General features: G+C 36.8%; 1 protein-coding gene across 5 annotated transcripts in view; it reads left to right on the top strand.

Annotated features, from left to right (window-relative positions):
- The window catches only part of SRBD1 (S1 RNA binding domain 1), a 242,111-nt gene extending 217,062 nt beyond the window's left edge, over positions 1 to 25,049 (top strand). For all 5 annotated transcript variants that reach the window (XM_039532621.1, XM_039532618.1, XM_039532619.1 and 2 more), the window contains 3 exons: positions 532 to 708; positions 17,951 to 18,135; positions 24,019 to 25,049. In XM_039532621.1, coding sequence (XP_039388555.1) covers positions 532 to 708; positions 17,951 to 18,135; positions 24,019 to 24,308 — 652 coding nt within the window. In that variant the 3' untranslated portion in view covers positions 24,309 to 25,049. The remainder of the gene's footprint in view (positions 1 to 531; positions 709 to 17,950; positions 18,136 to 24,018) is intronic.
- Positions 25,050 to 25,302: the final 253 nt, after the last annotated feature.

Raw genomic sequence — 25,302 nt, 5'->3', positions numbered from 1 at the left:
AAGTAGGGAAATAGAAACTGTGTGTCACATGACTTGCCCAAAGGTACATAGTCTGTGGCAAAGCTGGGAGTCAGTTGTCTCGAGCTTAGCCCCAAGACTTACTTCTAAGTCCTCTACTCTAATTTAATGGTGTGGTTTTGTTTGTTTCATTTGTTGCTATTTTCTATTGCCTGTAACCATATAATCCCTGCATTGTTCAGCAGTTGGATGCAACCGAGAGACACACTTCCCATAACTTTTTAAGTGGACTTGTGAATGTGCTGCTGTGCCATTTTAATGCTTCTTAACAAAGGCTCCTATGTTCACGCTGTGAATAGTTTATATTGAGTATCATATTATGCTTTTACCCTCTCTTTCCCATGAGAAGGAGCCAGAACACAATCTTATTTTGTAATTTAAAAAAAATGAGCAATTAAGGGCTGAGTCTTTATGGAATGAACAAATTGCAAAAGCTGATCACTGTCTGTGTGTGTGGGCACTTGGAAGGGTGTTCACATACCAAGAACTATGTCTCTTTTTGAATTTTGACAGCAATCAGCAAACTAAGCTTGCAGCAGAAGGTCATGCACTTATGGCTAAAGCAGATGTTCAAGTCACAAGCGAAAAACAGGGCAAAAAGAAGAGCAAACCAGCAGCAAACGTTGCAGTATGGCCAAATCCTTTGGACCAAACTTGTATCCACCCAGAGTCATATGACATTGCAAAGAGGTAAGCAATGGCAGAGTTTCTGAGCAGTTTATGCAATTAGTCTTTTAAACAGTGAGCAGTGATTTTTCTTACATAATGGAGAAATTTGTTAAACCTTTGGGGACCCAGAATACATATGCGTTAATGTACATGTGCACTAATCTCACCCTTCCCCAAAAGAGGGACGTTCTCCTGTGAATGAAGGACTGGAATCCATTTTGTTTGTCCATTTATGTTTTCTCAGTTTTTCAAAAAAGGGCGATTTTCAGACAAATATTGTGTGTTTTTGTAATTTTATTTCAGTGAGGAAAATGTGTTCCAAAGTTTACCTAGAGCACACAGATTGCACTAGTGAATTAGGGTGCCATTATGCTGTATCTTTGGACATTCCAACTATTAAAATACAAGCAAATATTCTTCCCACTAGCCCTCTCACTTTTTCTTCCAAATGTGACTCTCATCACCTTGCCACCTATACTGAGCCCCTTTCCGTCCATTTGCCAGCTCCATTATGCCATGCCCCATAACATTCAGGTTCTCTGCTTGATCAAGTGCAGAAGCAAACTGCTGATTGTTCTGTAAATCTGAAAGATTGTGGCTCTGTCCCAGCGCCATCTTGTATATTATGGGAATAAATAAAAAAGGCAGTGTTTGCGTTTTCTGTAACCTTTTCTGTGCAGTATTATTTCCCTTCCGTTTTTCTCCATACATTTAAATTCTCCTGCAATGCCACCAAGTGATGATAGTAGTAGGTGTAAAATTCTTTTCAGCAAAGCTATGGGAGTTAAACTGGGTGTTACATCAGCGGGATTGGATCACTTTATACCCAGCAAACGCACTTCAGTGTCTCTGATTGTGCCCAGCCTTGCTTGGCAATCTGTTTATCACAGTGGAACCTGCAGCACCTTACTATTCATGAGAGCAAAGAGGGGCCATCAGCAAAGTGTTTCATGCATCTCTGATTTGTTATTAATAAATCTGGTTTCAGAGACGTTTACACTGTAATCAGAAGCCCTCATTTCAGGTAAGTGTAACTTGTGCTTAGCAAAGTAAACAAACAGAAAAAGTATCTAGTTAATACTGAATTTATCATCAATTCTGGTCTCCATACAGTCTTTGCCTGAAGGTAATTGAACCATGGTTTTCTTTATTCCTAAAAGTAATACCATTTAAATGCAGTTCAAATTATGCTAAGGTACTAAAGAATCACCAATTGCAAATTAATACAGTGTGTTAATGTGTTGGCTAGTCTAAGCATAAGAGCGATTGCCTTCTAAATAAAACAGACTTTCTTTGTTCAGTAAAGATTGTCCATTAAAATAAATGTGTATATGTTTGCATATGTGTATCTGCACGTTTATCAATGTGTCATTATCATTAGCCTTTAAAATTAAATTCAGATCTTACCAGGTGCTAAGATGTCTATTTTAAATTCCAGATACTTGGAAGTTTTAGCATGGGACCTTTTGCTGAGAGAGGAAAATGTTTTTTCTTGTAGGTTACAAAAAACAGTAATTCAGAGACCATGTGTGCCTCCCTTGTTAGGGGGCAAAGCAGCTGGTAAATGCTTACTTAAGATGTGATCTTCTCTATCATCACCCTAAGGTTGAAATTAGACTCTTCTTTCCTCATGAGAAAACATTATCTCCTCCTATAAACTAAGTAGTGCCTATTTATTTTTGAAACTGAACAGGTACTTTTTGTAAACTATACTGGAATTAATTTAAGTGGCAGTTAGACGTTTTGGAGTTCTTGTGAACTCTTTGATATCACTGTGTCCAGAGGAACAAGAAGTTTGTGTTTTCTATGTTATTAAGTTGGATGGTTAAATTAAAAAAATAAAAGCATTTAAAGTTAGATAATTTTAGACACACTGTATAAGACCATTTTCCATATTTAAAGTAATGTAATACTCTAATAAGTACTTGGCACTTCTATAATATCTTACTAGAAGGTCGCAATCAACGCACACTTTGTTGCTTCTGTAGGCCGAGTGCATTGCAGACACTAGGGGTTCCTTGGATTACTTCATTCCCCTCCTGTTCATGACCTTCCCATCCTGTTCTATTTCAGGGACTCCTTGCTACTCCCACTCCATCCTCTCCCTCCTGCCATGGGCTCCGTCTGTGTCCCCTTCCCCAGGACTAGGGTCCGCCATTCTCCCTCTATGCCAGGGACTCTTTGTGTCCCCCATTTCCCCTTGCCCCCATACTGCAGTCCCCATTCTCCCTTCTCTAGGGGTTCTGTGTGTGTCCTCCATTCTCCCTTTCAGTTTTTCTGATTTTTTTCACCAAAATCAATAGGATTCTGGCCACTGATGCGTAGAATATTCCCTGAAATTTTGGAATTAATCAGCTGTAATGTCCAAAAATGATTATGTTACAGAGAAACACTGAGAAATGTCCCTGAGTTGAGTGTTAGACCCCATTTCACTTGGCAAATCAGAACATCTCAAAACATGAAAGAGACATTGTTAGATTTAAACATAAGAATTGTTAAAAGTAATACTGCACATTTAAAAATGAAATAATTTAAAACTCTAATTACCTGTCTGCATTCATGCAGTTTGTTTTGGTTTTACATTTCATTCAGCTTGAAAACTGAACAGAGACTACTTAGTTTCACTTTTTCCTATAGTCAATTTCACTTTCTGGTTCTCCTGTTAATACTATAATTAAGACCCACATCACCTGTTTACATTTGAGAGGAATATAGAAGGAACACTTCAGGAAACAGAAGTACAGCCATTTTTTGTGTGGAATACAACAGTTATATAATAGTATGCAGCACCACCATAGACCAAAGAAAGATAGAAAATAAAGAATAGATCTTTATTCTTATTTATTTCAAGGCCCCTTTATACTATTCTTGCTGTGGAAAGTGGAGTGTAGGAATTTTAGTGTAAATAAGAATCTTAATCACCATATCCAGCTGAAATTCCAGAGGGATTACCTGATTTAGAATTTGGCCAGGACCCCAGGGTTAGCACATCTTATAAAAAGTGTCATGGAGTATTTAATTGACAGAAGTGGTAAGGACCTTAGTTTGATACCTGATCCATAGGCTAGTGCTTGCTAACATCATATGAGGTACTGTCTTTGCAGTTATTCAGAGGAAAGACTGCCACCTACTGAATCACCAGCTCCACTTCATGCACCACCTAAAAGTTCCTTGGAGCTCTTTCATCTATGTACTGACCCTGTTTAGCTTTTTGAGTTCTGAAGTGACCACAGCAACGTGGTGCGGCTGCCAGCCATGCTATGTTTCATATAATTTAGTCTCTAATACAGTAATTAAAAGACATTTTCTGACTGAATAATTCTGCCCATTGTGCTTCTGACTGAGCATTTTGGCTTCTCAGTGTAAATATTTCTGCTGAAATATTTAGACCAATGTTAAAGTTGTAAATATTGTGTCATCTGGTATGCTTACACAGAAGCACACCACTTGATTCTGTTGCTTAGGTGTGGAGAATGGAGAATCTAACTAAAGTGAGGAGCAAGAAAGATAATGAACTAACCAAGTAGGTAATTTAAAGTAAGTGAACAATGAAACCATTCCTAGGATTACTTCCAGTCAAGGAAGGCATTGCATTAGTCTTGACTTTGCTGACTAGTGCATGGTTGTTACATTAGACATTTATTTATTTTAGTTTCAGTCAATGATAGAAAAGCTCCTGGGTAAACTAGATGTGAACATGTACTCACCCATAACATGAAGGTAAAAATGCAATAATGATATCTGTAAATTATTTTAATAAGCTTTTAATACCAATTCCCTTTTATTTGAGTTTATCCTATAGGTTGGCAGTGCCTTTTGCTAATGTGATGTAGCTGTATGCAATAGGCATTTCCCAAAGGTTTCATTCAGATGAACAATATTATTGACTGCAGATAGCTACACTTGAGAGAAAAGTTATAGTTCTGCAGAAAATTGACAAAGGACAGGAAATATAATATTAAAATTGACACTCATTATGACGTTAGGACAGAGTGTAAACTGAATTGCCTTTCTTCTGGCAATTTACATCACAACTTTAATACAGTTTAAATATTATTGTTTATAATTTTTTTTCTTTATCTGTATTTTGAAGGATTATAAAGAAAACAGCACTTAAAAATAGCTTATAACCTATGTAATTAAGCAGAATTCATGAAACAGCTGTTCTAGACTCATTCTGGTTTGTTGGATAAATATGGTTTAAGGATAAAATTCTACTAATACTTCAAACTTCAACATTGGTTAAGTATATGGGGCCTGATCCAATGCCCTTTGATTTCAATGGAAATAGTCTCACTGACTGAATGAGCTCTGGATCACATGGAGGGCATAATTCTTCATTGCTGGATCTATGTTCATGAAAAATCAACTGAAAGATAATGGACTAAATTCTGCTTGCATTACTGATACAATTAGCCCTGTTGAAGTCAATCAGAGTCATTGCCTGGAAACTAATTTTGTTTTTAAAGATGTTGATCGTTTCAAAAAATTTTGGAACTCTGCTTTATATAAAAAACATTTTCATGGTTTATTTTTGTATGATAAATTCCTAATGTGCACTAGAGCCATTAAGAACATTGGATGAGGATTAAAATGAGTGGTTTAATTTGTCTATAAATCTGAAATTCATTTAACCGCAACTGTATTTTTCCCCAGTAGAAGTGAGTAAGGTTTTTTTTTCCATATGCAGCTAGAGGTCAATCTTCTTGTTTGGTAGAACAACCTGCAAAAGTAACGGGGGTGTTTCTGGGAATTCTGACATGAAGTAAACAAAACAGCAATGTCACAAGACTTCTCACATTCTGTAAGATAAACTACTTATTCTGAGTATTGCATTATAAAATGGAATCCAACAGTTCAATGGTGGGACACGGTGCCAATTAACTGAATTTCTACCTCCTTCCTGTAGTCACCCAGTTTGGGAAAACTGGGTGTCGTCCCCCTGATGGAATCGGAACTGTGCAAACCAGGGAGGTAATTGAAAGGGCACAGAAGCAAATGTTCAGTGGCAGAAAGTAGAGATTGGGAAATCCATCCTCCTTCTGCTGCCTCCCTCCCTGGAAAGCAAAATTTTCTGTTACCATCTCCCAGGCCCTTAGTGCAGGCTCCTTAGGTGGTGAAATTCAGTTACATAAAAGCTGGGATACTGCCCATTAGCTGTTGAATCTACTCTGTAACAGGCATTGGCTGTTGAGTGTACTCTTGTAACAGTCATCCCTAGCCCTTGCCTCAGCAAATGTAAAAGATGTGACCTAAACATAAATAATCACATCTTAAAATAACACCCAGATGAGGCACAATTCAGCAAAGCATTTAACTTCAGACACTTCATTTCAATGAGACTTAAGTATGTGCTTAATATTAAGCATATGATTAAGTTTATTGTTGAATCCAAACCTGACTGTTGATAACAAAGAGCATTATAGATACACAAAATCTGGTTGAGGCATAAATCTTTAGTTTAAGCAATCTTGTAAATACATTTAAAAGAACTCTCTCTCAGTATGTAGCCAACCACATTAAGTATCAGCTTATACTAGACACAAGTCTTACAATTGTATAATTTGCAAAAGAACATTCCCACTTGCATAATGCTAAACCACATCTTTAAACCCCTTTTATAAATAGAGGCACAAGATTCCCAAATTGTCAGTCTCGCTGAAATATAACCTGCATGCCAGATGTTGCAGTTTGTGTACATCATATACATATGCTGGTTGCCGTCCTTTAAAAATGAGTATGGTTAAGATTCTGTAATGGCTATTTTTAGTAAAAGTCAGGGACAGGTTGTGGACAATAAACAGTGACCTGTCCTTGACTTTTACTAAAAATACCAAGAGGGGGGGTACAAACAGAGCACTGCCGGAGCTAGCAGCTGCTCCAGCCCCGCTGCTGGTCTAGCGGTCCTGGGGCTAGCCGCCAGTCAGCTGTTCGGCAGTCCTGGGGCTGGCTGCCGGTCAGTTGTTCCGGTGCTGCATTCTCTGCTCCCCTCCCACTACCTCTCCTCTGCTCCAGCATCCCTGGGACTGGCTGCCAATAAGCTGTTCTGGCGGCCCCGCGGTTGACAGCTGCTCAGAAGTCGTCCATGGAGGTCCCGGAAATTCACGGATTCTGTGACTTCAGTGACTGAATCGTATCCTTATCAATGAGTATTTTCCATGGGATACATATATACTATTTTTTAAAAGCTTACATTTAGTGATTAGAAACCAACTGGGTCCAGTAGATGGATACCATGATAAGAAATATTGCCTTTCCTTCTAAAGTCTCAGATTATAGGCATATGACCGTTACCTGGTTCTAACTTCTTTAGGACTTCCTAAATGTTTCCTTAGTTTTTCTAGTGGCTCTTTTACAATATGTCTTCAGAAACTGGATACCTGGTACATGGTGTATTAATTGTATGAAGAAGGATGTGCCACTGTAAGCTGCTGTTCATAAATAGACTTTTCAGAAACTTAAAACACAGTTCCAGTTTTTCAGGAAAATATGCTGCCTAGGATGAGCTTAGGCAGAAATTCCTTTGGTTTAAGATCTAAAAGGCCATTTCTTTATCTTTTCTTTTTTTATTCAGAATATTTGAACATATATCGATGTTTGATTAGAATGGATCACAAAGCAAGGCTTTGATAGCGTGAAACCATGAACAAAAAATGTTCTGATAATGTTTTGATATGTATTAAATCGTCATTAAAATGTTTTCTAATTCTTTTACAGCAATTGTACAGATTTTGAGTTAAGAAGACTTAATGCCATAAATCAATATATCAGCACCATTTGTGCTGTTATTAGTAAAGATTACCTAAGTATTTCCATTATGAAACCCTCTATTTTTCAGGGGTTTCTAAATCAGCCGTAAAATTGGTTCTGGTCTGAAACTTGGCAAGCAGAGTTTCCACTTGGGAACAATTTTTTAACCAAATTTTAAAACAAACAACAACAAAATCCTCCATGGCCTTTAAAGCAATAAAATATTTCAGAAAAAGAAAATTAGTGGTTTTAAATGTTGGTGGACTTCTGTACCTCAAAAACATTATTTAAAAATGGATGATTTTGTATGTCATGAATCTGTAATGTGGACTTGTGCCTCTGAATAATTTGAATCGGAGTAGTGTATAATAAATGCTGGCTTATTTTGTTTAAAAATAAACAATTTCATATGATAACTTTTTAATACAATACATTTTTGTAAAATATTTTTCTCATGCAAAAAGGAATAGCCCGTGCAGAGAACGACTCCTTACAATTTCTTTGTACAATGTGTAGCACAGGGGTCGGCAACCTTTCTGAAGTGGTGTGCCTTGTCTTCATTTACTCACTCTAATTTAAGGTTTCGCGTGCCAGTAATACATTTTAATGTTTTTAGAAGGTCTCTTTCTATAAGTCTCTAATATATAACTAAACTATTGTTGTATGTAAGTAAATAAGGTTTTAAAAATGTTTAAGAAGCTTAATTTAAAATTAAATGAAAATGCAGAGCCCCCCAGACTAGTGGCCAGGACATGGGTAGTGTGAGTGCCACTGAAAATCAGCTCGCGTGCCACAGATTGCCTACCCCTGGTGTAGCACATTTTGCATGGTACTATAATAAATAATAAGGTTTTTCAAATTAAACTAGAAAGCATCTTTGTCTAACATTTTGTGACTTTCCAAATTATGCAGTGAATGTGCCCTCGGTTGTTTAAGGAGAAAAATAAGTGTCTGTTCATCCCCCCCTCCCCATCCCCTGTCCCCAGAACTCCATTTGGATTCAATAATATAACACGCACAGTCCTGCAAAACCTTCTTTCGGAATAAGTCTCCTATGTTTAGGAACTTAAAAGTGCAGATTATGACGCAGAGTATGCACTTCATACTTGCTGCTAACCTTAAGGTACAGACTTTCAAGCCTATATTTTCCAAAATAGAAGACTAATATCTCCTTATTTAGGCACCTAAATAAGTGTCTTGATTTTCAAAAGTGCTGAGCACCCAGTGACTACAAGTTGCCTCAATTCAGCAAAGTACTTAAGCACTTGGTGAAGAAGGACCATTCAACATATTGGGAAACACTGTATTTGATTCTCAGCACTTCTGTAAATCAGGTTGCTCATTTAGATATCTGAATAATAATTTAGTAGCCTGGTTATAGAGACTCTATTTTTGAAAATGTTGGCCTTCAACATATATCATTTAAAATACATATTTTTACGTCATACATATACTTTACAAGTATATTGGGGTATATTTTATCACAGTGATTGTAATTACTCTGCAATTGCAATATAATTACTAAAGCTGGTCAGAAAAGGTGATATTTTTCATTGAATTGTCAACATTTGAAAAACTTCATTCAAATAAGTTGGATGAAAAGCAGCTAAAAGTTTTGAAGGAAAAAAATTGCAGTTTTGTTCCAGCTAAAGTAGTTATTGTGGTTGTGCTTTTTTAATAATTAATAACCACTAATCAACTACATGACTGAAACTTATTATCTATTTAGTATCATACATAATGCACTTGGATTCTAGAAATACATGTATTAACATGGTAATTTACATGGTAATTGCTCTATGTAATGTAGTTATCCTTGATATCTTTAAAAGGTGAAAGTGCAGTAATTATAAGGGTCAGAAAGCATGACTACAATGTAACTACAGCGTATTAGCAAACTACCTACGATACGGTATAATAACTATACCAATAGTTGTTTATTTCCGTTAAAAGTTATTTCTCAGATACATAATTTTTAATGTATAATAAATTATCTTAATGTTTAGGGACTACATATCTATATATAAATATTAGGGCTTTCGATTAATCTAAGTTAATTCATGTGATTAACTCAAAAAATTAATCGTGATTAAAAAATTAATCGCAATGAATCACAGTTTTAATCGCAATGAATCGCAGTTTTAATCGCCCTGTTAAACAATAAAATACCAATTGAAATGTATAAGATATTTTAGATGTTTTTCTACATTTTCATATATATTGTATTCTGTGTTGTAATTGAAATCAAAGTGTATATTATTTTTTATTATAAATATTTGCACTGTAGAAATGATAAACAAAAGAGAGTATTTTTCAATTAACCTCATACAAGTACTGTAATGCAATATCTGTCGTGAAAGTGCAACTTACAAATGTAGATTTTTTTGTTATATAACTGCACTCAAAAACAAAACATTGTAAAACTTCAGAGCCTACAAGTCCACTCAGTACTACTTCTTTTTCAGCCAATCGCTAAGACAAACACGTTTATTTATATTTACAGAAGATAATGCTGCCCTCTTATTATTTACAATGTCACCAGAAAGTGAGAACAGGTGTTTGCCTGGCACTTTTGTAGCTGGCATTTCAAGGTATTTATATGCCAGATATGTTAAACATTCATATGCCCCTTCATGCTTTGGCCACCATTCCAGAGGACATGCTTCTATGTTGATGACGCTGGTTAAAAAAATAATGCGTTAATTAAATTTGTGACTGAACTCCTTGGGGGAGAATTGTACAGTAACTCCTCACTTAAAGTCGTCCTGGTTAACATTGTTTCGTTGTTATGTTGCTGATCAATTAGGGAACATGCTCGTTTAAAGTTGTGCAATGCTCCCTTCTAACATCATTTGGCAGCCGCCTGCTTTGTCCACTCCTTGCAGGAAGAGCAGCCCGGTGCAGCTAGCTGGTGGGGGCTTGGAACCAGGGTGGACCAGCAGGCCCCCTATATGCTCCCTCTATGAGCTCCCCGCTCCCCTAAGTTCCCTGTGCAGCAGCTGCCCAGCAGGCTAGCAATTGCAGCTGTCTCTCCCCCACTGCCATGTGCTTCTCCTGCCCTCTGCCTTGGAGCTGCTCCCCAAGACTCCTGCTTGCTGTGCAGGGGGGAGGGAAGGAAGAGGGGGGCTAATGTCAGGGTGTCCCCCTCCCCACTGCTCCTGCACCCCGCTTACCCCATCTTCTATAAAGCAGGGGGGACACACGACAGGGCTCAGGACGGGGGGAGCTTGCTGGCAGCAGCTGGGGTCTCAGCAAGCTGATCTAATTAACAAGGCAGTGTACTTAAAGGGGAAATGCGCCTCTCTCTCTTTCACACACAGACACACACACACTGTGTGTCTCTGTCTGCGATGCTGTCTCTCCTCCCTCCATTCCTGCTGCCTTGTAGAGTGTGAGAGTTAATTCTTGAGGGCTCAGCCAATTGCTAGTTCATCATTTAGCAGTAAGGCATTCCCTGGAAAATATCCCACCCTCTGACTCCTCCACCTCAACCAAACTTCACAATCATCATCACTGTGTACCAGTATTAAATTGTTTGTTTAAAACTTATACTGTGCGTGTATATATACATATAATATAGTCTTTTGTCTGATGAAAAAAAATTCCTTGAAACGTAACCCCCTCATTTACATTAATTCTTGTGGGGAAATTGGATGCGCTTAACATCGCTTTGCTTAAAGTCGCATTTTTCAGAAACATAACTACGCTAAGTGAGGAGTTACTGTATGTCCCCTGCTCTGTTTTACCTGCATTCTGCCATATATTTCATATATTTCAAGAAATAGGACTGACTGGACTTGCTGGCTCTAAAGTTTTCCATTGTTTTATTTTAGAATGCAGTTATTTTTTGTACATAATTCTACATTTGTAAGTTCAACTTTCATGATAAGGAGATTGCACTGTAGTGCTTGTATTAGGTGAATTGAAAAATACTATTTCTTTTGGGTTTTTACATTGCAAATACTTGTAATCAGAAAAAAATATAAAGTGGGTTGTACACTTCGTATTCTGTGTTGTCATTGAAATCAATATACTTGAAAATGTAGAAAACATCCAAAAATATTTAAATAAATGGTATTGTGTTATTGTTTAACAGTGCAATTAATTGCTTTAATCGCTTGACAGCCCTAATAAATATATAGATATAAATATCAAGACTTGTTAAATATTCATACCAGAGTGTTTGTCTAACCCATTTATATATTTTCATATATATTTGGAAATTAATTTTGGACTTGGCAACCAGTTAGTTTAGAGTAGTACACAAATACTACATGACATTTATATAATCCAAGACAATAGTTGAAATATTAAGGATTTATATTGTTATGTTGTTTTGTAGCAACACTACAAAAATCTTTAATTTGCTTTATAAATTAATAATGTTTGGTTTTTTTTATTTGAAACTATTACTAGATATTTATGAGTCCTTTGGTCCATATAGTTTAACTTTTATTTGGTACTGGCAAATATATGCATTCTGTCTAACTATGCACATACTAATACAAAGTTATGTTTTAGAAGTGATAGTGTTGCATTACCATTAATTCATGTGTGCACTATGACAGGATTTAATGGCATATCATGTTGCTTTCATGTAATGAACCCAGTACTCTCAGCTCTTAAGTCATGTTGCTGGAAATGATTACAGAAAACAGAATGACTGACTAAAACCCTTATGTAGCTTTAAGAACTACTGTATATCACAAAGAAGCTGCTGCTTGTAAACGAAATAGTTTAAATGCACTGCAACTCTCTGTTGGAAATAATTGTTGCTTTTTCTAATGATCTTTGCATTCTGTTCAGAAATTTGCATTTTCTTTAAGCATTGCAAGGTCTGTGTTATAATTTTATGCAGATGTGTATGTTAAGAGAACATGATGTGCTTATTTGTTACATCTATGCTACATTTTTACTTTATCTGAGTAAGATGGATGAAATTATGTATTAAATAAAAACATCAGTGACTTAGCCATGAGCATTTCTGCATGTTCTGTAACATCCCAAAGGTTGCTGTAGAAATGAAAGCTTGCTGTAGAAATTCATGAGTAGTATGTGCTATCCTCCTGCAGTTTTGATTTTTTTTAAAAAAAACAAGATTCTGGTAGCTTTACCGCCGTTGACATTCCTTTATATGAAAAGGATTCATCATTAAGTCAAACAATCAGTATCTGAGGACAGGGGGACAATATATTCTACTTTATAAGATTGATCAAAGTTATGAAGATTCTCACCTTTCACATGTCAATTTTTGTGGAACTTTTTAAACATTATTGGGTTTTTAGAGAGAGATGGTAGCTGTTGCTAAACTATATTTTAACTACTAATTACAACTTGTTACTTTACTCATATGCATACACAAGAAAATACTTAGAGGAGGGGAGATTGTTTGTTTATTATGGGATCTATAATTTGCTTTCTTGCAGAACTGGAACTGTCAAGCTTGTTAAAATTATGATTTCAAAGATAGTATCATCCAGATTAAGTGTTTAACATAACTAAAACCATAGTAAGGGAAGTTGCTTGTCACACAGTCTATTCTTATTTTTTCTAACAATATCAAAACCTTTCTTTTCTGACTGTAGTTTTTCTGACCTTGCAGTAACCCCAAGAAAGTTTTCTAAATAAGAGAGCATTTAACTTTGTTCTTAAGCAATGACATTTAAAAATATTGATGATCAATATAACGCATTACTGCTGAGCAAGAGCTTTGTGCTTTATATTGATTTTTGTTGTAAATGCCCTCAAGACACACATGTTTGAGTGAAAAATGATAATATGAAATATAGAACCAGATTAAACAGTCTCTTTTTAAAAATTACATCTGTAATCACTATAATCACTTAAGTAATATCTTTATATGGAAATATTTTAGCATCTAGTTTCTTATCAGGACCTAAAGGATTGAGAATCTCTAAAATAAGAATTTTATTGTTTCTATTGAATATGCTTATATTTGTTGGTGTTGGGCATTTGTATAAATACTACAGAGATTCTAGTTTTGTTTTAGCTGTCAGTATTATGAGCTGTTAATGAAAGGAATTTAGGCAAAGACCAGTTCCTCTGAAAAGACCCCCTGTTCAGGAAGGCACTGAAGCAGATGCCTAACCTTAAGAATGTGAGTAGTTCTATTGAAGTCAGTGGTAAGTCTCATACTTAAAGTTAGGCATCTGCTTCAGTACCTTCCTGAACTGAAACCAAATTGCTGTTCATGACCTTACCAGTATGAAATGATTCAGGTAACTATGATTGGTAATTTAGGACCTGACTCCGCCCATCGTCACTCATATGAGTAAGCCTTATTCATTCAAGTAGTCCATTATCTTCAATGGGATTCCAAAACCAAAATTTACTTGTGCGAAGAAGGATTTAAGGATCAGGCTCCTGGGCTTACCCAGAGTCCTATTTCTTACTAACTGCTTTTCTTCCGAAAAATCTGCACACAATACTGTACATCCTGATTACATTATCCACACATTTGAAAGATCTGTACATAATTTTTTGTACATCTGTGAACGTTCCATGTGGTTACATTTATTAACAGTGAAATGTGCCCTGTTATTGATTTACAATATGAATGCACTTTATGACATTCTAATGGTGAAAAAATGTTACTTGAAGGTACTCAAGCTGAATTTCCATTTCTGGTAAAAATAAAGCCAAGTGCACGAATGTCAGCAGACTTGTTTATAGGTCTGCTTTGTGAAGCATATATTATTTAGAACGTTGAGTCAGGAGGCTGGCTGTTTGTAGGGATTGTCATGTTACATCTGCCATGTCAGTCAAAGCTCAGGCAGCTGTTGCCTGCCACTGGTGTTCTGGTGTGGCATTGTCCATCTTTCAGCACTTAACAGTAAGCAGCTCTCTCTCAGCTGTGCTGTGCAGAGCACACTGCACAGGCCTACACACATTTTCAGTATTGTCAATACAGCCCCATGAATGTTCTTTACAGGTAGAAGGAGACTAGTACGTGTCCTTTTTCATCTTGGTAGTGATGGTTCTTTTGGATACAGCCCTTCTTTTGGATAACAATTACAATTGGTTTAAGGAAATACCGGTATGCTTACGTGAACAGCAATAACGATGTTGATAAAGATTGCATTTGCTTTGATACTTTACATTGTTATCCATCCAGTTAAAATAGTAAAGTGACACCAAAAGTTGAAATCTGTTGATTGAGTTAAAATAAATTAATGGGGATTCAGGGGCCAATGCCTATCACTAAATTCTTGGTTTTAGTGGTTTTGTAGCCACATTTTCAAATTTTTTTTAATGCTTTTCTCTCCCTTGTTACTGTGTGAAAGAGCCACATGAACGGGGGAAGCTGATTGACACTGACTACAGGCGGGAAGCTATGAAATTGACTATACTCAAATTTCTATCAAAGGCAAAAATAACCTGGAAAATAGAGAAAATAACTTTATCTAATAATTTTCAGATGTAATAATCTTAGGTTTTACTTGAATCTAGAAAAAAATCATTTAGGAATATAATTTATAAACCCTCAGTATCCCATTGCTTAAGCTACCTCTGTGAAGTAGGGGACATTATCCACATTTCAGCTGAGAAGGAGACACTGGCTGAATTGACTGTGTCACATAGTAAATCAGTAGAAGAATTGGGAATAGAATTCATAAATCTTGATTTCCTGTTCTGGGGTGAAGTCCTGGCCCCATTAAAGTCAATGGGAGTTTAGCCACTGACTTCAATGAGGCCATTTTTACCTTTATTAAAATTCTTTTGTTTTAATTTTCTGAAAGAGAAAATAAGTCGTTCCCATGATTAATACCAATTTAAGATTTGCAACATTGTATAGTAATTAGATTGATATATATTTATCTCTTCAACCCCCCTCTGAAAATTATGTAGCTATACCGTGAACACAAAAGCATGCACTAATAGCAGTTGAACAGAGGGCACATTCAGTTGCATCATCAGAAGTGCAATGTCTTTGGTTTCAAGGTAGGAAGTCAGTGATTCACACATTAGCTTATCTTAATGGCAGAAAACTAGAAAAAGATACAAAGATAGGCCACATAAGAGGAGAGCTATCCATTATATTGTCAAGTAGACCCCCTCAGGTAGAAGAAAAATAATACTTCATGCTGAACAAAATACTTATCTCAATTGTGCCTTTAAGGCACAGCCCTTCATTGGGAGTAGAGTGAAGGTTACAGCTGCAGGGGAGTGCCAGAATGCATTGTCCCAGACATGTGGGAAGAAAAACAAGATGCAAGGGATGTGGTTTAATTAGGCCACAACTTTATTAACTTAATTCATCTGGGAACTATATGGCAATAATTCATACAGTGCTGGTCATAATTCCATCCTTAATCTTTTCTACCTATTGTAGGACTGCCATCAGTCCCCCCGACCCTCCACAGCTGGTCCCCAGCACCTGCACCTTGTTAAGGGGCTGCGGAAAGGCCATTGTCTCCTCACTGTACCAGATGTTAGGAGCCCAAACCTGTTCCCAGCTTCTTTAGGGTATGCCTTTCCCTAACTTCACTTCCAGTTCCAGTTCCGAGGGAACCAGACCCCCTATGGAATTACTCCTGCACTGGACCACCTGCTAAGTTGTGACAACTAAAACCTGACTTCCTGACTTACCCCAGGGTCCCTGAGCTGCTGTGTGTAAGGCCAAAAAACAAACAAACAAAAAAAACACCCCAACAATCTAGCCCTGGTCAATCTGGCAGTGAGGGAAAAATTCCTTTCCAGTCCCAAAAAAGGTGACTTGCACTATGCCAGCAGCAGACCAGAAACTCCAGGGATATGTGGTGCTCATCTGGGTGTGAGGGGAGACAGAGTTTATATACCTTCCCCCAGTGTCCAGGGCCAGTGGCTTACTTGAGCCCTACCGGCCTGCTCACAGCTCAAGTGATGCCTTCCCATCCAACTCCCCAGGGGAATGGAACCATTAAAAGAGCCACCACCTTTCTTTTCCCCACCAATCCAGACAACCCACACCACCACCAGTTGCATTGTCTTGGGGATGAGGAGGTGGAATGCCTCCTACAGCTCCCTGTTGTGCAGGGGATGTGCCTGTTACTACACCACTTTGTGGAGTGCAATATATTCCCATTCTTCCTCCATCCGATGTGCAGGTTTTGTTCTACAGGCTGGTGCAGAGGTGTGGGATAGGGCCACGAACCCTGGGGGTGGAGAGTAGAGGGAGCAGAGCCCTGTGATTCCTTGAGCACAAGGACTGCAGTTGTTCCTGGCTGCTATGGAGAACATGCTAGGGCAGAGGAAGTCTTCCTTCCTATTGCCCTACTGTGCACCTTCATAAAGGACAAGCATAATCAAACCCCATCTGAATCCTGAACGAGGAGAGTTCTATTTGGTGAAAAAAGTCTATTTACTGAACACCAAGACTAGGCAATTAAGAGACGTCTGTGGTGAATAGTTTTAAGAAAAGGACAGATTGCTTCATTTTATAAACATAATATTCCATTATTTTTCATAATAGAAAAAATATTTAAAAACGCTCGTTTTGAATTTCTCATCCTTTTATTGATATGAGGCTATTTAGCCATTGTCACTGATAAAATAAATGTTATGTAAGACACAGCATAAAAATGTATGCTTTGTTTGTGAGCATATTCATCAGCTAATTCCCTTTTATTATCTATGCATGTAAACTAACTATGCTCTTGTGCATTGTGTATTCAAAACCCAAGAACTATGGTCAGGGTGTTTGTATCTTTATTATTAAATATAATATATTTACTTTCAGTTTTAGATAATTAAGCCAACATATGCAGTTTCTTGATTTGGTGGACTAAGAAATACATCAGTTAAATAGTGACCCTGGTGTGAATTTCCTCTGTTAGTATCTGAACACTTAATTATAATTAGCCAACTTTTATATGTAGCTCCGAGAGAACAGATTATTTTGTAAAGTTTTTTCATCCTCTTCTTTAAATTATAAAATTCAGAACCAGAAAAGTTTCTTTGTACTTCTGTAAGATTTGCAAATATTTCACTGTATTTTCGTTTTAATTGAATTAATTAAAAGTCATATTAAAAGAATTATAAAATGATGAAATTTTCACTTTTTGAAGGCATGTTCATGGTAAGTCGCATTTTTTCTGTAAATATTTAATTAATTTTGGGATAAAATGAATCATCATGAATCTAGGAAATCATTTTGGAAATAATAGGGCTCATGGATAGCAAGTCCTAAAGTTAAGCCTGAGAAGTGGATTCTATTCTGAACCTTGTATTCAATCATTCATATTCTTCAGAAAAAGTTATTTTAGACTCAAACTTTACATGCGTGGCCTCAGCCTGAAAGTGAATTGAGAAGTGCAGAATGTTTGAGTTATGTTAAGATGAAAGAAATAAGCTTTTCTTACTGTTACTTTTTAAAATGAGATGTTTTTGTGCATGTAAGAGTTCAAAAATAGTTTGAACTTTAAACTTGGCAAGATTTCAGTCCTCACTGATGACTGTATAAATATCTCTAATGATCTTACAGGTTATTGTCTTTTTTGTTTTAATTTTCAAGGTTTTTAACTTTAATTGGAGGAAACCCAAATGATATAGGAAAACCTGATATGCAACAAAAAGTAAATGCTGTAATTCAAAAAGAAGGAATAGAAGGAGCAGCAAAAACACTAAATACAACAGTACATACACTCCAAATAATCATTGATGGTCTGACTCAACCTGAAGGCTTTGACATCCGAACAGGTAAAAACTGAATGCCTTCCTTTATAAAGGTAGTTTTGTTGTGGTCTGGAATTTAGAATGTTGTGGGTTTCATTTTTAAACTGCAAGTTTTCTTCTAAACTAGCAGTAGATTTAGTGGATGTGTAGGTCAACTGACTCCCTCCCTTCATCCTGTCGAACAGAGAAGAATGTAGTACAGCATGCAGTCAGTCAGATAGTATTTGCTGGCTCGGTAATTAAGGAGTGTGAATCCTGTCTTAAATCATGACCTTTTGAGCCATAGGAAGGTGGGCTGCATGGCTTTTAACAGATAAGACAGTTGTAATATGTTGACTGTACTGATTAAATCTACTGTTGGCTGTTGTGGGAGAAGCATGAGACGACTAAAAACACTAGTAATAAAGATCTATGGAATAGTAATATAAAATTCTGATTTATTAGAAGTTTGGGTCACACACTCCTCGGAGAAGAGTTTAATTGGAGTACATGACTCATGACCCACACTGGTTAGGTCTTCACAGAAGTGCAAAACAGTTTAGGGTGGAGGAGAGTGAGGAAGACGTAGGAGAGGAGGCGGATATATCAGGAGGTGCAATTGTTCAATGAACCTTACAGTGGATACGCTCTATCCTCTCACAACTGCAAGAGATAAAGGTAGGCAACAAAAATACAGGCGTGTAATAATAAATAGTAAACTGATGCTAAAAGAGAAACATATATTTCCACTCTCTCAACATTCATTGTTTTGCTTCATTATAGTTATTTGTAAATGCAGCCCACTAATGATCCTGGAAATCCATTTCCTATCTTGTAGTAATTTAATTCTGGACCTCTAATGTCTAATTTTCAGTGAAATGGAATATCTAGCCATAAACGTAAAAATACATTGTGTTACTCAACACCAAAATAAATGACAGTTCTTAATGCAAACATTCAGATTTTAATGCACCAATGGCAGTATAATGGTGGAAGATTTTTGGAACAATCTGTTGTAGAAAAGGCCTGTGCCTGGAAACTGTGCTAGTAGCAATCGTGCTCAGAAATGGTTTTCTTAATATAGACAGGAATTTTGTTTGTTTTGGAATTGAACTAACCCATTATTAAAATTTTTTGAACTGACCTAACCCGTTGTTAAAACTTTATGCCTTAAGAACATAAGAATGGCCATACTGGGTTACACAGGTGGTCCGTCAAGCCTACTATCTTGTCTTCTGACAATAGCAGTACCAGATGCATCAGAGGGAATGAACAGAACAGGGCAATTTATCAAGTGATCCATCCCCTGTTGTTCACTCCCAGCTTCTGGCAGTCAGCTGTTTAAGGACACATGGCGAGCATGTGTTTGTGTTCCTGACCATCTTGGCTAATAGCCATTGATGGACATATCCTTCATGAACGTATCTAAAAAATTTTAACCCAGTTATTCTTTTGGGTTTCACAGCATCCCATGGCAATGAACTCCACAGGTTAACTGTGCGTTGTGTACTTCCTTTGTTTTTAAACCTGCTACCTATTGATTTCATTCAGTGATCTTTGGTTCTTGTGTTATGTGAAGGGTATAACACTTCCCTCTTCACTTTATCCACACCATTCATGATTTTACAGACTTCTATCATATCCTCCCTTAGTCTTCTCTTTTTGAAGTTGAACAGACCCCGTCTTTTTAACTTCTTCTCATACAGAAGCTGTTCCATTTCCTTCATAATTTTTGTTGTCCTTTTCTGTACATTTTCCAATTCTAACATATCTTTTTTGAACTGGAACGACCAGAACTGCATTCAGTATTCAAGGTGTGGGCGTAACATGGATTTATATAGTAACATTATGACATTTTCTGTCTTACTATCTATCCCTTTCCTAATGGTTCCTTACCTTCTGTTAGCTTTTTTGACTGTCATTGTATATTGAGCAGATGTTTTCAGAGAACTATTCATGATGACTCCAAGATCTCTTGAGTGGTAAAAACTAATTTAGACCTCAACATTTTTATATATATATATTTGGGATTATGTTTTCCAATGTGCATTACTTTCAGTTTTTAACATTGAATTTAGTCTGCTGTTTTGTTGCACAGTCACCCAGTTTTATGAGATCCTTTTGTAACTCTTTGCAGGCAGATTTGGACTTAATTATTTTGAGTAGTTTTGTATCATTTGCAAACTTTGCCTTCTCACTGTTTACCCCTTGTTCCAGATTATTTATGAATATGTTGAACAGCACTGGTCCCAGTACAGATCCTTGGGGCAATCCACTTTTTACCTTTCTCCACTGTGAAAACTGACCATTTATTCCTAACCTTGTTTACTATCTTTTAACCAGTTACTGATCCATGAGAGGACCTTCCCTTTTATCCCATGACAACTTACTTTGCTTAAGAGCCTTTGGTGAGGGAGCTTGTCAAAGGCTTTTGGATAGTCCAAGCACGCTATTTCCACTGGATCACCCTTGTCCATATGTTTGTTGACCTCAAAAATTCTACTAGATTGGTGAGGCATGATTTGCCTTTACAAAAGCCATGTTCACTCTTCCTCAAAATATTGCATACATCTATGTGTCTGATAATTCTATTCTACATTTTCAACCAGTTTGCCTGGTACTGAAGTACCATTAGGCTTAATGGTCTGTAATTGCCAGGATCACCTCTGGAGCCTTTTCTAAAAATCAGCCTTACATTAGCTATCTGACAGTCATCTGGTACAGAGTCTAATTTAAACAATAGGTTAAATTGTTCTGGAATTTCATATTTGAGTTCCTTCAGGACTCTTGGATGATACCACCTGATTCTGGTGGCTTGCTACTGTTTAATTTTGCTCCCCATGTATGTACTTATAGACAGTGATCAAGTCACCCCTTAACCTTCTCTTCGTTAAGCTGAATAGACTGAGATCCTTGAGTCTTTCACTATCAGACATGTTTTCTAATCCTTTAATCATTCTCATTGCTCTTCTCTGAATCCACTCCAATTTATCAACATCCTTTTTGAGTTGTGGGTGCCAGAATTGGACACAATATTCCAGAAATGGTCACACCAGTGGCAAATGCAGAGGTAAAATAAGCTCTCTGCACCTGCTTGAGATTCCCCTTATTATGCGTTGAAGGATTGCATTAGCCCTTTGGCCGCAGCATCAGACTAGGAGTTCATGTTCAGTTGATTATCCATTATGATCCCCAAATCTTTTTCAGAGTCTCAGGATAGAGTTCCCTGTCTTGTAAGTATGGCCTATATTCCTAGATGTATATATTTACATTTAGCCATATTAAAAAGCTGGATTGCTAGTGCCAGCTTACCAAGCAATCCAGATTTCTCTGTCAGTGAGCTGTCCTCTTCACTATTCACCATTCTCCCAATTTTTGTGTCATCAGCAAACTTTATCTGTGGTGATTTTGTTTTCTTCCAGGTCATTAATAAAATAGGGCCAACAACCAATCCCTGTGGGACTCCACTAGAAATGTACCCATTAATTGATGATTCCCTGTTTACAGTTACATTTTGAGATCTATCAGTTAACCATTTTTAATCCATTTTATATCTTTCTAGGTTTTTTTTAATAAAAATGTCATGCAATACCAAATCAAACACCTTACAGAAGTTTAAATTTATGACGTCAACACCATTACCTTTATCAGCCAAACTTGTAATCCCATCAGAAAAGATCACATTAATTTGACTGGATCTGTTTTCCATAAACCATTGTTGATTCATTAACTTCATCACCCTCCTTTAATACTTGATTAATCAAGTCCCATATCCGTCTCTCCATTATCTTGCCTGTGATCAATGTCAGACTGACAGGCCTATAATTACCCAGATCATCTTGTTTACCCTTTTAAAAACATTAGCACAACATTAGCTTTCTTACAGTCTTCTGGAACTTCCCCATTGTTCAAAGTCTTATTGAAAATCAGCATTTACAGTCCTGGTTGCTCCTCAGCCAGCTCTTTTAAAATTCTTGGATGTAAAATTCTTGAACTTGCTGATTTAAAAATGTCTCACTTCAGTATCTACTGTTTAACATCCTCCTGAGAAGCTACTGGAATGGAAAGTGTGTTAAATGATATGACTACATCACTACTTTCTTTTCTGTATTATTATTGGTACTCCTACCATTTCCATTTAATAATGGATCAATAACATCGTTAGGATTCCTTTTGTTCTGATATACATTGAAAACTCCTTCTTATTTTCCTTACCTCTGCTGGCCATAGATTTTTCCTTGTCTCTTTGCTTCCTTAATCAATTTTCAACAATTCCTAGCTCCCGATTTATATTCATTACTATTAACTTCCCCTTTCTTCAGTTTGTTATATCTTGTTTCTTATAGTTTAGTTTTCTAAAGTGCTCCCTTCAGTTTGAACTGAAATACTCTATTGTTCGCTGTTTAATGCTCCTCAATGAGTTTAATAGAACATGAAACAAGAAAAACTATTTGGGGATGGGAACTAGAAAGATGATTTTAAAATACATATTTTTAAATGTTCTAGTAACCAAAGTACTCCCCAGGGAGTAAATCTCAAGAGTTTTGCACAAAGGAACTAACTTAGAGCAGCAGTTAAATGGCTGGTCAGGTAACTGTGGACAATCTGCAGACACTGGGTCATGCCAGGCTGGAACAAAAAGCAGCATTTTAAACATTAAATGGTTCCCATGGTTTCTCCCAGTCTCATCCCTGCCAGTGCCCTGAGCAGCTATTTAGTTTCTTTTTGCATTGAAATGCCTCTGCACAGTGTAATATTACAAAAGGATTAACTGATTTGGAGTCAAGTAATTAGGTGCATTCCTTCAGTGGAAACTTCAGTGTCATGCAGGGTCTACTGATGCCACCGCCAATCTGGGTAATATTTTAGGGCCTGATACAAAGCGCACTGCAGTCGCACAGACTCCCAATCAGTGAACTTTGGCTTTAGGCCTTTAACTTGTGTTTTATTTTTTTAAAGACAAAAGGGGAAAACATTTAAAATCTCAGTCTAACTTTTGTGAAATTTAGAATCTCTCTGGTAATTAAGTATATTACTTCTGCTAAACTATCAAACTTAGTGCATCAGGAAGAGGAAAGACAGCTGTAGGGGAGGGCAGAAGGGCAGGTATGAAAGTGGCACAAAAGGAAAGAGGTTTTGGTAAAGGATCAACAAATAAGTGAGTAATAGGAGGGGGAGAAAGTCCTATCAATTCCCACACACTGTACTATATAGGCTTGAATATACCAACAGTGTGCATTTAAAAGTGTATGTGTCTGCTTCTCCACTCTCATCAGTGTAAATGAGGAGTGACCTCCTTGAAGTTAGTGGAATTACACTGGTGTCAAACTGGTATAAATGTGTAGAGGGCATATAGGACTATCTCTGAGGCATGGTGGTATGAATAAGCCATTTGAGTGACTTTCCTTCTGCTTAGTGCTATCACCAGACTACCTCAATTGAATATTCACTTTACTATGTACAATTATGTGCACTAAAATATAACCATGTATATGATTATAAATCTGTGCTAAGAACCACCTGTAAGAGAAAACCCTTCTCCCAAGCAAATGCTTACAGGGCTTTCAATACACTGTGTAGCCATTAGTTATAAACCCTATTAGGCAACCAATTTTTGTTGGTCTCTTGGGGTAGCCTCTTGCCATAGGTTTCACTATACCTGGCTCTCCATATACAGTAGTATAAACTGCTTTAAGTGACCAGCCAAGGGGCTAGCAAAATAGAAGAAAATCCATTGCCTGGTAGAGGTAATGCTTATATGAAAGCCAAATGAAAATGTATTGGAAATCCTGGAGCTACTTTCAATTAGTCTCCAAAAGTAGAAAGCTGCCTATTATAGGTGATCCTCAGCACAAGTTTAATTGTACTGTTGTCTTTCCACTATCTTATTTCAGAAACTTGATTTTCATCTCTTGTTTTTTATGACAGATTTTGATAAACCTGATTTCAAGAGAAGCATAGTTTGTCTTGAAGACTTGAGCATTGGCACTGTTCTGACTGGAAAAGTAGAGAATGCTACTCTCTTTGGAGTTTTTGTTGATATTGGTGTTGGTAAGTCAGGATTGATTCCAATTAGGAACATAACAGAAACAAAACTTTCTAAAGCCAAGAAGAGAAGAAGTCTCGGATTGGGCCCTGGAGAAAGAGTGGAAGTTAAAGTACTCAATATTGATATCCCTCGATCAAGGATAACATTGGACCTTCTTCGTGTTTTATGAATTTTTTTACCACTGATAAGACTTTTATTTCTTTTTAAAAGGTTAAATGTTGTCACCAAGATTCTAAAGGTTTCAAGTTCAAGTATTTACTGAGTATACTGGAAATGAAGGAATTAATCCAACTTTTGAAATCTTCAATTTCACTTTTTAATTCCAGAAGCTTTTCCAGAACTCTCTAAGCTCCCTCCCCTTAACAGTCACTTTAATACCAGCCTTGAAGTGGCTTTCACCCTCTTATTAGGGCATACACCTTCTTTTTGCAGAATAAGTGATATCTCAATGCGCTGCCAGACAGATCTCTTACCTGTTTTCTTCTGTGCAAGATTTCCTTTCTCAATCCACCTTTGGTCTGTGCTGCTTCAGCAGACTCAGCCATGTTCTTTCATACTGAAAAACACCACTTGATTGGTCTGTTTCCATGCTGTTTTCTTAAGGAGGGAATTAAAAGTGGACCTTGGTAGAAGCTAAAATAGAACCTTAAAAATGCCCTCTGCTTAGACCAAGGAAGAATAGCAACACATAATACTAAAATCTGGATATAATGGTAATAGTATTATTGGGTCAGAAATTTTCTGTTTTTACTTGAGCTACTGTGTAAAGATTTTGGTTTTTTTATTGATTTTTTTTTTTTAATTTCTCGGGCAGTTATCATATTAATTAACACGGTGAGGTCTAATTTGTTCAGAAAGTTGCAAAAGCATTTATTCTGTACCTGTACATAATAAAAATCTTTCTGACCTATTTTTTTCAGTGTGCTGATTACATAAACTATCTGCACAATCCGAGGGCAATCCTGTCCCTTCCCAACAACCACTGTTTGTGCACCAACAACATTCCACTCTAGGAAGATAATTGTGAGGATGCGCTTGTCAGAACATCCTGTTACTTAATTGTAATTGTTTTTTTACTAGCTGAAGCTTCAGATAATATTTTCAGCAGAAACTATGGGAATAGAGAGTGCTCAGTACTTCATAGAGGTGTTCAGAACCTGGTA

Source organism: Mauremys reevesii, linkage group 3, assembly GCF_016161935.1.
Source record: "Mauremys reevesii isolate NIE-2019 linkage group 3, ASM1616193v1, whole genome shotgun sequence".
Taxonomy (NCBI): Eukaryota; Metazoa; Chordata; order Testudines; family Geoemydidae; genus Mauremys; species Mauremys reevesii.
The sequence above is the reverse complement of the archived record's forward strand: the minus strand, read 5'-3'. Positions and strand labels throughout refer to the sequence as shown.